Source organism: Carlito syrichta, unplaced genomic scaffold (genome assembly GCF_000164805.1).
Source record: "Carlito syrichta isolate Samal-C Ts95f unplaced genomic scaffold, Tarsius_syrichta-2.0.1 Scaffold123293, whole genome shotgun sequence".
Taxonomy (NCBI): Eukaryota; Metazoa; Chordata; class Mammalia; order Primates; family Tarsiidae; genus Carlito; species Carlito syrichta.
In genome coordinates this window covers 84,626-97,155 of record NW_007067389.1, presented here as the reverse complement: position 1 = coordinate 97,155, position 12,530 = coordinate 84,626, and the positions used below count along the sequence as shown (strand labels likewise).

General features: G+C 38.8%; 1 protein-coding gene across 1 annotated transcript in view; it reads left to right on the top strand.

The window, feature by feature from the left end:
- MSH3 (mutS homolog 3) overlaps window positions 1-12,530 on the top strand; it is a 166,991-nt gene that overhangs the window by 81,013 nt on the left and 73,448 nt on the right. Inside the window, exons 13-15 of the mRNA XM_008048264.2 lie at window positions 248-380; window positions 7,215-7,402; window positions 8,419-8,587. Coding sequence (XP_008046455.1) covers window positions 248-380; window positions 7,215-7,402; window positions 8,419-8,587 — 490 coding nt within the window. The remainder of the gene's footprint in view (window positions 1-247; window positions 381-7,214; window positions 7,403-8,418; window positions 8,588-12,530) is intronic.

Genomic DNA, 12,530 nt, shown 5'->3' with positions numbered 1-12,530 from the left:
CTGTGCCTGGCCAAGAAGTCTGGGAAAGGTGGCCGTGTGTGTGCCTGGTGAACCCATCTGTTGTGCCCAGCATTGAATTCCTTGTCTGGGCCCTGCTCTCTGCTTCAGATGATAATTAGAGACCAGGCAGGGACAGAGACAAAAGTTTTTCTGTGTGCTGGCTGTGTTGTGGCTAGGTGCTGACATGGGAGAGGTCTGCATTGGGAATTCCTAGCACACCTGCTCATTGTTGTGACTCTTCTCATAGGGAAATCAATGCCCGGCTTGATGCGGTGTCTGAAGTTCTCCATTCTGAATCAAGTGTCTTCAGCCAGATAGAAAATCATATGTATAAGCTGCCCGACCTAGAGAGAGGACTCTGCAGCATTTATCACAAAAAAGTAAGTGTGGTAAAAGTCGAGTGTATTGGAGCTGGTGATGTTACAGCATGTGAATACTATACACTGAAGGAAAACACCTGAGACCTCTGTTATTCTTGGTTTATATTGTAAAATCTTGCAGATGGCATGGGAGAGTATGGATCCTCCGAAGTTTTAATTGTACACATTAAGGTTATTCTCATTTTCCCATTGTGAAAAGCAGTTTCCTTACTTCTGTTAACTACAGCAACATATGTGGGTGCCCTTCTGTTATAATAAGGATAATCTCCTGTTTCCTTCTCAAAGTGAAGACAGCTCTCAAAGTAGGAAATTAATTAGACTTGCTATTTTAGAAAAGGGCTGCCTTATTTCTTTTAGTCTTAGAACAACTTCTTATTTAACTTAAACAAAGGAAAAATCTGCTGGTGTAACATTTGTGGTGGGATTAGTATGTAAACAAGCTTGGATATTGAAAGTAAGTAAAAAGTGATTTCTCTCACTAAGTTTTATAGTTTGAATCATGAAAAATGAGGCATTTTTCACATTCTGGTTTACAATTTACTTTGTCTTCAAAATATGCCTAAAATTTACCAAAAAGATCAATTAGTTATATTTATAATAATTGTTTAAAATTCTCTTTATGGAATTCTTCTTGTGACATTATGCCCTTTGTTCCATGTCAATACTTGTGAGCTTGAGAAAATACCATTTTAGTTACCTTCTCCCTAATGAGAATTCCATCAAGCGTGTTCTCTCCCTCTCCCTCTCCCTCCCTCCTCCCCCTCTATCCCCCTCTATCCCCCTCTCTCCCTCTCCCCCCTCCCCCTCTCCCCCTCCTCCCCTCTCCCCCCCATTACCTTGGCTGATATGACAGTGCTAAGAGATAATAACTTGCTCTTGATAGCATCTGCATTTGGAACCAGGGTTCTTACTCTGTTTTCAGTGGCTGTGTCTATTGGACACAACCATATTTGATGTAGTTGTCTTGACCCCCTTTGTGTTTTTTTCCTGGTTGTAACTTTTCCTAAGCAAATTGTTTTCCCCCCAATTGTAATTCCTTGCCAATTTAATACATTTGCTGTGGAACAGTTTTTATATGTTGACATTTTAGTTGTGACCAAGTTTTCATTAGTGTTTATTTTTTTAGGCCCTTCCCCCAGACAGAGTTTTACTAGAATAATAAGTATGGCCTCTGGGAATACTTGCGGTGCTCAAGAGGACTTGTGTAACTATTCTGTATGCTTCAGCTAAATTTGGAAACAGCGCAAGCCAACATTGAGAATGCTAGTCCTGGGGAAAGATGCGTGATTACGGGTTTGGTGGCGTCTGCTGCACCATGACTGGGGACGCTGTGTTGTTTTGTTGCAGTAACAGAAGCTGTGCTGGTAGCTGAAAGTTTTTTGATGACTTTTGAGGTTGCAGAGTGGGTGCCAGGCCATTTGTTGCTCTGTGTCCTTGGTGCAGTGCCTGACAGTGGGGGCTTATTACCCTTCATCACACAACATATCTCCAGCACCTTGTCTTTACTGTCTGAAGGAATTTACTGACAGATGTCAGAGACTGTTATTTTTTTTCAGAGAAAATAGGAGAAAGCTGAGAATTTTTCAGTAGCTACGTAAAAGTGCCCAGTCCCAGTGTTCATGGCATCAGGATGGCAGTGGCTGTGTACCATGTTGCTGTGATTTCTGTTGTGCCTTACTGCCTCCCTGTAAACTTTTCTTTGATGTTTGTATTTCACAAGCTTTGTGTATTTATAGAAGTTTCACAACTCCAGTAAAGCCAGAATCGAATTCATTTTTAAAGTGACCAAAATGCAGTATAAGAATGATTTTTATTTTGGAATTAAAATATATTTTACTAAAGGATCTTATGACTCACTCAGAACTGTTCCTTGATGCTGTTTTAATGTTCACACAAGAATGTGTCCAAAGATTGGTTTGAATTGCGAAGAGTAGAAGAAGTGATTTGGTGACAGACCAACTTTACTTTTGCAGAGTAGTGAGCTGGCTCTTGGAACACACTATCAAACACATGCTGTTCTTTATCATTAGGTTGCTCTAAATAAACCTCTCTTGTGTGCACCACGTGGTGAGTGGGTCCTGGCATAGAAGGAGCCATGGATGTGGAATTCACAGATGGGGAGGCCACTCTGTGGGGTGCTGTGGCCACATGGCAGTGGAGAGCGGCCCGGAACATGCACAGACAGCATCTTCTTGTTGATGATAGTGGATCCCAAGGGGACTGACCCCAGAATAAAGCAAGCATTTCTTTTGGTAGTGAAACTTCAAATTAAAGTCTTGTGAATAGTGCTGGCTGCAGGAGCCCATGCTGACTTTGCTCAAGAATTGTTTTATGAGGAAGATAAATAACTGCTCAGGTTGGCGAAGACACTTAAAGGAGAATTGCACTTAGTAAGTGTTGGGAGAGTGTTTTCAGAATGTTCTGGGCAAGAGTGCTTCTTAGCCAGGCTGAAATAGCCCAAGGACACATTTTCAACTTGGCCCTTAGACTAGGTCCTCTATGTGGAGGCCTGCCTCTGCCTGGCAGGTCTGTCTCATACTCCACTGTGACAGCTGCTGCCATGTGTGGTTTCGGGAGCAGTCACTTTACCAACCTCACCTCCCTTCCATGCAGCTTCTTTGAGTCCTGTTGCTTAAGAAACTCGGTAACAATCTGCACAGGCTCTTAGCTCAAACTGCAAAACATGTCTGGTTTCCCCTGCGCTTCTGTTGCCAACTTGACTTTATATCACATCTGAACTTGGAAAATTAATCCCTTTCTTACCTCTCACATTACAAAATTACAAGAGATATTTAAAATTATATAGTTTTAGTTCTTCACTTTTTAAAAGTGTATCATTAATTGACTGTGACCAAAAAGCTTCCAGATTTCACATCGATGCAAATAATTCAGCTTTCCTTTTTTTTTGAATTGGAGTCTCACTCCATTGCCCACACTGGAGTGCAGTGGCCACTCCCGGCCACCGCAGCCTCGACCTGCTGGGCTCCGGCGATCCTTCTGCCTCAGCCTTCCAAGCAGCCGGAACTACAGGTGCGCGCTACCACACCCGGCTAATTTTTGATTTATTGTAGAGATGAGGTCTCACCAAGTTGCCCGGGTGGGTCTGAAACCCGCAGGCTCAGGCAATCCACTCACCTCGGCCTCCCAAAGCGCTGGGATTACAGGCTGAACTACCGAGCCCAGTCTAATTCAGCTTTCTATGTGAGGGTAAGGAGGTCTTTCTGGTGAAGAGTTGCTGCATGACACACTTAGAATTAATTTCTGCTCAGTTGGACCTCACTTATTTTTTCGATGTATTTATCTTTTTTTTTTTTAATTAATATTTTTTATTATGATATTATGGGGTGCAGTTAAGGGTTAGGTGTACAAATATGCTTCGTTCAGGCATCCTTGTTGATAAGAGGTGTCTCCCCGTGTAATTTTTTTTTTAATATCTTAGTATTAATTCATCATATATACAGAGGGTGCCAAAAAAGTATACACATTTTAAGAAAGGAAAAAACTATTAAAATTGTAATACTTAGTATATACTGGTATCAAAAGATGAATACAAGTCACGTTTGACTTCCACAATTACAAGAGGTGCTCAAAGTGGTTATCATCAGCATCCAGACACTTCTGATTATGGTGAGCCAAAATTAATACATAGATAATATTGTTTAAAATGTATATACATTTTTTTTGGCACCCCTGGTATATTACTTATTGTGTGCCTTATTAATTTAATGCTAAATAATCTTCTCATCTCAAGACAGTTATTTTCATCAAATAGTCTATCAGTTTTACTTTCTTGAAGAGCTGCTTCTTAGAGTCTTCTGACCTGATCCAGTCTGGACTAGTTGTCCTCTGTATCTGTCAAACAGCTGCCATCTTAAATTCCCTTTACTTCCCTTGAGTTGAATCTTCTGTGTTCTGTATTCCATGGTCTTCCTCTTGGTTTATTCCTTAATTTTGATGAAGTACATCCTCCAGAACCTTCCTAAGAAAAAGCATGTTGGAAGTTAAGAGTTTTGAAACATTAAGGTCTGGAGTTTTTTTTCTCTCTCTCACATTTGATTGGTTGTTTGGCTGGGTATAAAACTCTGGTTTTAGATGATTTTATCTTTTTTAACCTTTTATGTTGAATTTTTTATTTCTACTATCATAGTTTAATTTCCAAGAATTTGGGGGTTTTTTTGGTTGTTTTTTTTTTTTTGGTTCTCTGTTTCTTTTTTTAAAAAAAATAATATCATCCCCATTCTTGTTTCATCGTTATAATATCATCTATTTTATTGAGGATATTTTAGAAGTTTTCTTCTAGTGATATGGGCTCTATTCCCTCCAAGTTTTGTTGGTTCATTGATTGATTGTTTTGGCCTTTGCATTTCATGTTAGAGTTTTTCCTCAGGTGTCTGATCTTTTTAAAGAGTATGGAACTGGAATGCTGATAGGAAGGTCTATGTAGTTGAATGTGGCTTGTGGGAAAAAAAGTGAGATGAGCTGGAAAGTGAACTTAGTTTGGGCCATTTATTGGGAGAATTCCTGCTGTAGAGACTTTTGAATTTTCAATATGGGATGGTGAGACACCCCAGGGACGCTTGCAGCCTCCTGACTGACATATTCTGGGAGCTGGAGAGGACAATTGGGACTCTCAACCATTCTTTTAATCATTATTTTAATCACTTGCTATTAATGGTACCCTCATCCTTCACTGGATCTGATGTTGGTTCACATAAACCCCTGTTTTACCTTCTTCAGAGAATAAAGCTAGTGTTCTTATATGATGGGCAAGGGGCTGCTCAGTGCCATGACGAGGAATGGGGATTTAGGGACTTAATTGATTCTTAAATCTCTTTCCACTAGTCCTTCCCCAGTGCTCACTTCCAAAGGTAATTTGTGTACCAATTCCTTAGTCTTTTAGGATTCTTAGTATACAAGGGGGGGGACCCCAAAAAACCCAGAATTATCTTTTTGGAGAGTGGGCCCGTTGTAGTACACTCAAAATTTGTTCCTCCAGATCAAACAATCAGCCAAAGTTTTTATCTGGAAGTTTTGAGAAGGTTGTGTCACAGTTTGTGGAAGAAATGTCCCAAGTTGTGACAAACAGGTGACTGGTTCTACCATGACAACACACCTACCCACACTGTTCTGAATGTTCAACAGTTTTTGACCAAAAATATCATGACCCCCAAGTCCTACCCTCCCTATTCACCCAACCTCACCCTGAGTGACTTCTTTTCTTGTTTCCCCAGATGAAAAAGTCTTCAAAGGGAAACATTTTGTCAATGTGGGAGAGGTGAAACAAAATGTCAGGAGCACTAAAAGGCATCAAACTTGACAGGTTCAAAAACTGTTTTGAGCAGTGGAAAAAGCATCTTGATAGTATATTGCATCAGACAGAGAGTATTTTGAAGGTGATTGAGCTTTAAACATGTAAGGATAAATACACAACTTCTAATAAATAAATTCTGGGTTTTTTGGATCCCCCCTTGTAAGTCAAATTGTGTCTCATTTTTCCTTAAGAACAGTTTAAAATTCAGTATCTTGATTCTTTTAAGTCAATTACTACTTGTCTGTGTACCTTGTTGCTCTCAAGACATCATGGTTGTTGCCCTCTCACCTACTTTTTTTTGTGGCTTTATGCCTTTTTAAAGAGTCTCTTGACTGTAGTTTTAAGATGGAGAGACATTAGATGCATGTGTTCAGTCCACACTCTTTACCGAAGCTACAATGGTTTGCAAGGGTATGAAATAAAGAGTAAATTCTCTCTCTGCCACCCGTGTACCCGCTTCCCAGGGATAACCAGAAAAAGTCACATGTGTTAGTCTTCCCAGCACTTTTTAATACATATTTTTTATTTCTATGGAATAATGCGTATCATTTAAAGAATCACAAAGAAAATGTCATTGTGTCAACACATATAAATACTTACATGTATGGTATATGATGTAAACATACTACATGTATTTGATGTATGTTGAAATTACAGAGTTCCATATCAGTATGTTCTGATATTAATATTCTGTTTCATAATTATTATATTGCATTGTTTTCTTAATGAGATCCCAGTTGATGGATATTTGTTGTTTAATCATCTTTTTAATATGATTATAAACAATGCCACTATAAATATTTAGCCAGATGTTTTTCACTACTTCTTAAAATATATTTTTAGATAAATTATTAAAAATGGAGTTTATTAAATGGATATGTGCATTTTTTATTATGAAGATATGCCAACTTGTTCTTTAAAAGGTTAGGCCTCTACTGTAGGACATAAAAGTCTTTTTTAACGTACTGTGTTACATGAGTATTACTGAGCTTTTAAATCTTTGACATTCTGATAAGTGAAAAATGCTATCTTATGTTTTTAATTTGCCTGTCTTTAAATATGTATGAAATTAATCATGTGCATGGTGAGTGCTCTCTTTCTGTGAGCTGTATATTCAGTTTGTTTAGGCATTATTTTCTGGATCATTCATCCTTTTCATGCCAATTTGTAAGAGGCCATTATATTTGGGAGGTTTTTACTCTTTATCTCTCATATGTTTTACAGATATTATTTTTCACATTTTCTACTTTGTGTACCGTATTTTGCTATATAATCAATATATTTTAAAATGAAAAAATATTCAACAATTGGCTTCATTATCCCTGGCTCAAATTATCTTTATAACTTTAAAATAATCTACAGTGTTTAACCTCACTTAGAAAATATTAGTGTTACTTTATTTCAACTAACTAGTTTATAGAATAAATTTAAGATTTTCTTTCTTTGATTCTGACTTTACACATGAATGAAGCTTCGTTTTCATGTGTCATATGCTATTTGGGTAAAAAAATTTCTATTTTCAGTGTTCTACCCAGGAGTTCTTCTTGATTGTCAAAACCCTGTATCATCTGAAATCAGAATTTCAAGCAATAATACCTGCTGTCAAATCCCACGTTCAGTCAGATCTGCTCCAGACAGTGATTTTAGAAATTCCTGACCTACTCAGCCCAGTGGAGCATTTCTTAAAGATACTCAATGAGCAGGCTGCCAGGTGGGTGCCCTGACCTCAGATCCTTCTCAGCCGTGGACATAGTCTAGTCCATTTGCCATTTGATGTGTGGGTTCTTAAACTATGGTAGAAGTTGCATGAGTATATGTATTGTTAAAAATGTGATTGGAAGCTGGGCTCGGTGCCTCAGCCTGTAATCCTGTGCCTTTGGGAGGCTGAGGTGAGTGGATTGCCTGAGCCCGCGGGTTCGAGACTCACCTGGGCAGCGAGACCTCATCTCTACAATAAATCAAAAAATCAGCTGGGCGTGGTAGCGCATGCCTGTAATTCCGGCGACTTGGAAGGCTGAGGCGGAAGGATCACCAGAGCCCAGCAGGTCAAGGCTGCAGTGGCCGGGAGCGGCGACTGCACTCCAGTCTGGGCGACAGAGTGAGACTCCAACTCAAAAAAAAAAAAGAAAACTGTGATTGGATCCTAAAAGTGTAATGTTGCAGCTGGAAGTAACACTCTGCTGTCTAAAATCTAGGCAATTCACCATGAGGACAGATACAGTACTTCCTCAAATATCAGGTGATGGAGAGGTAAAACCCAGGCATAGCCAAATAGTAGCAATTTATTTGCCCCCAGAACCGGTATTCCATGACACTTTGTAGTCATTTCCTCAGTATCCAGAGTGGTCCGCCTTATGTTTAGAATCTGTAAAAGCCAGTTATCCTTTAAAAGGAGGTCATCTTACAACACATCACACAAAGATTTCTATGTAAAAGAGAAAAGACTTGACATTTACATTAGTCCTTGTTTTCTGAATAGGCAAACAAATATTTTATCTCTTGGTTTTGCCATGGGACTTACAAACTTGCAAAATGAAAATATTAGGGTAATTTTATCTATCCCCAGAGAAGTTAAGAGACAAACCCATAAATACTTAGTGACAGAGCTGGAATTAGAACAATACTTTTCCTGACTTCCAGCCCTTTCTTTTTTCATTCATGCTACGAAAGATATTTAATAACTTGTCTCACTAATATGCTTATTTATTTGCATTTTTCAATTTTTAGAATTGGAGATAAAACTGAATTATTCAAAGACCTTTCTGGTTTCCCTTTAATAAAAAAGAGGAAGGAGGAAATTCAAGAAGTAACTGAAAAGATCCAAATACATTTGCAGGAAATAAGAAAAATACTAAAAAATCCTTCTGCACAATATGTGACGGTGTCAGGACAGGAGGTAATGTCAAATGTACTTGTATTTTGCGTTAGTTTTCCTCTAGTACAAAAGCTATTTTAAAATGTAAATAAAAACCTGAGGATAGGATTTTTTTCAAATTTTCTGTTTTGTTCTTTGGAACATGTTATTATAACTTGTTTTGACAAGAATTCTTTTAGTGATTGTAAAAGCCATGCAGCTTAATGTTACATGTGTTTTATTTAGTATTATCTATTGACATTATATTTTAGAAAACCTGGATTGTTATAAATAGTAACTTATAGAATTTATATGTTTTGAATCTAGGAGAGAGAAATTAGTCTTTGACCCATGGTACATAGATGATGAAGTGACACACAGAGAACCACCTTGAGTTCATTGGGCCAGACTGTGTTTAAATGGCAGGGTGTCTTCCCGAAGTTAAGAGTACAAGCCGGGCTCGGTGGCTCAGCCTGTAATCCCAGCACTTTGGGAGGCCAGGATGAGTGAATTGCCTGAGCCTGCGGGTTTGATACCAGTCTGGGAAACTTTGCAAGACCTCTTCTCTACAATAAAATAAAAAATTAGCCAGGCATGGTAGCACACGCCTGTAGTTCTAGCTACTTAGAAGGCTGAAGTGGAAGGATCGCCGGAGCCCAGCAGGTCGATGCTAGGGTGGCCATGAGTGTGCCATTGCACTCCAGCCTGGGTGACAGAGTGAGATTCCAAGTCAAAGAAAGTGTAGCAGCTAAAAAAAAAAATGCAAAAGAACAAATCTAGAGTGAAACCTACACTTAATGAGTCTCCCCTAAGATTGTTGTGCTGTTGGGAATGTGTTTTGGGATGTGTACTAATGTTTAAAGTTTGATGGTAATGTCTGAATGAGAACTGGAAAAGGAAGATGTATGCTTTTTAAATGTTGTTGTGCTTTTTGGTCCTATTTTTGTCTTGAGGCATGCTATGCCTACATCTTATGTTTAATAAAATATGGAGATTCCTAGGAAACTTGAGAAATTATACTTCATTAAAATAGCAAATTAGGAAACTTATGAATAATTTCTATAAGATGAACATCTTATTCAGGATATTAAAAAATAGATACTTTTCTGGCAGGGAAGAACTTAATTTTATTTCAAATCAAAATTTTAAATATTTACATTGCTTTGTGCATTTTACCAAGATTGTTGATTGTATGGTTATATGAAATAAGACGTTCTACAATAAATGGTCATCTTTACTAAAATGTTGATTAATCTTTGTATTTACTAGATTTAACCATTGATTAAGTTGGCCTGTCTTCTGGGCTGAAATTACTGAGATGTTCTACCCAGGCAGGTATTTCACAGTGCTATCCACATAGAGTTCTGTGTAGCAGAAACCTGACTTTACCACATTTAGACTTCTGTTTATCTTCCAAACAGGTGAACACCAATATTTAATTGTATTTCTTGTTTTTGCCACGCATTCATTACCTTGCAAAGTAGAAAGTGACTACAGGGCCACAGTTCTGGCTGCTTGTTGAAAGTGAGATGCTCAACTGCTTTCATAGCATTGGTATAGATTGTAGAAAGTGAAACTAGTATTCCATCGAGAAAGCTGATCTGGTGGCCAGCTCTGCCACTTGCATGCTGCGTGTCCATGGACATCACCTGTGTTGGTGAGACTGTTCTGGAGAACAGTTGAGTTAAAACATGTAGAAGTGCCTTCTAATCCTAAAGCATAATTTATCAAGCACTTGCCAGAGTCTAGGATGGTGTTAGGTGCTTTACGTATATTATCTCATTTAATTCTTGTAATAATACCACGAAGGGTCATTCCCTAAGTTACTCTGCTCAGCAGCCCAGTTCAGCCCAGGTCTGCGTGACCCTACCCTTTCTACCTTGTCATTATTTTTTTCCATTCATAAATATTAACATGAGAGGTTGTCAGCACCATGGGTTTTATTTGACATTTTATACTATCCAAACTAAAATAAAGTTTATTTTAGGAAGACAGTCCACCTGGCAGTTTTTAAGTAAAAATGGAAGAAAATTATCAAGAATGTATACGCAATAGTAGGCTAGTTATTCATTATGAGTATGGCATTGAGGTTTAAGAAGTACTGCATGGCGATCCAATAACTATATTACAAATGATTAAGAAGGAAGGTAAATTTTCTTTTTATTCTTTATTCTCCAAGGGGATGAGTTTGAATAAAGTTTCTTGGTTAACAGTAGAATTAATTTTTAGGTTGGTTTTTAATAACCTCTATCTAGGATTTTAGTATTACATTAATACAAAATTGCTTTTATTGATTTTTTTTGAAAATTAGTGATTCTGTTTAAAAAACCAAATGATTCTAAATATTCAGAACTGTTATCAAATTCTGCTTTTAAAAATGGACTACAGTTATTAACAAGTTATTTAGAGATGCTTAAAGAACTAGGAACAGATTCCATCAAATATGTTACCTCTGAGAGGTGAAGGAGGCAGGAAAGAAAACCCTTAATCTGTATTTGAAGGTGCTTCTGTGTACTTTTCTGTCTGAAATTTTATTTCTATGCGTATGACTTTGTAATAACTTTTAAAGCCTATTATAGCAACCCCATGTGGTGGTACATGGATCTTGTTTCAGTTACTAAAATTAGGCAGGCAGTATACTAGGTTGTTAAGCCAGTGGAAACCTTCATTTTCCACCTTGACCTCGGCATTAACATGCTCTTTGTAACGCTAAGCCCTGTTGTCTCTGACTGAGAGTGTTGGCTTAGAAGAAGTCATGGAAGCAGATGCTTATGGAGCTTCATGTGGTTAGTTGGCTACTTTTGTGGCTGTCCTCATCATGGTTTATGAATACAGACAATTTTCTCTGAACCTTGAATCCAGTATGGAATAGATAATAAGGCGGTCTTTAGATTTAGGGCAGTGTTAATAATTATTATTCTAAGTAAGGGCAAAATCATCAGGAAAAAAGTGTAGTAATTTACAGCATATAACATACCCAGCTATCTGTTTAGTGTTTTTAAAACGTGGAAACATTCTCTCTTAACTCTTACTTCTAAATACAAAACATTTGAAAATTCTTAAGAGAATGAGGAAGAAACGGGGAGTGGGGGAATGAAGTGTGTGCTGGGTGAAACAGATGTGGATTCTGTAGGGAGTTAAGTCTCAGCAGAGCCAGCAGTGACACCAGCCCCACATTGCTGCAAGCTGTGTAGACGGAGCAATGGCATCTGACATGTGATGAGACAGAGTTGGGTCCTGGGAGAAGACTGGGGGCTGTCAGGGCTGACTCCAAGACCAACACCGAGATACAGAGCCAGGTCTATGGAGTAGGAAGTGGTGACCAACTGCCGCAGGTTGCTGGAGCACATACTGTTTTCTTTTCTCTCCCAGTTGCACCCTCAGCAAGAGGGCCTGCCTGCTCATTCCTGGAGTTTGAAACAGTCAGTCGCTGGAGAAAAACATTCCACACTGTAGCTAATGTGGAAAGACAGAGCCAGCTGGTGACAGCTCCAAGGAGGGGCTCGGGCCAAGGGACACATGGCTGTGACACACTGCACCCGGGTGCTTCCTGGCCCCTGCCGTTCCGACTCCGTAGGTTGGCTACAACAACCATGTCCTTGGAGTAGACCCATGGTGCCTGCAGATGGACTCGTGGTCAGACCGTCCCACGGAGCTCATCGTTTCTTGGCTTCAATTCAGTCTCCACCATCCCCAGTGTCACGGCCTGGAGCTCCGTACTTGTCATTGTGGGCGGGATGTGTCCTTCCTAAGTCCCAGGGACCCAGCATGCTCCTGTGTTTTACTGTCTGCCTGTGGCCTAGCTCTGCCCAGAATTATTTCATATTTAATAAAACAACTAATGTGTCTTACCTAGAACATTTTAAAATAGCAGAATTATGTAGCTTAAAAGTAGTTTTATCTTTCCTGTCAATGATATTTTTTGTGGGATTTTTCTTTTAGTTACTTTTTGTAGCCAAAGGGGGTTCTTCTAGACTCTTTACTC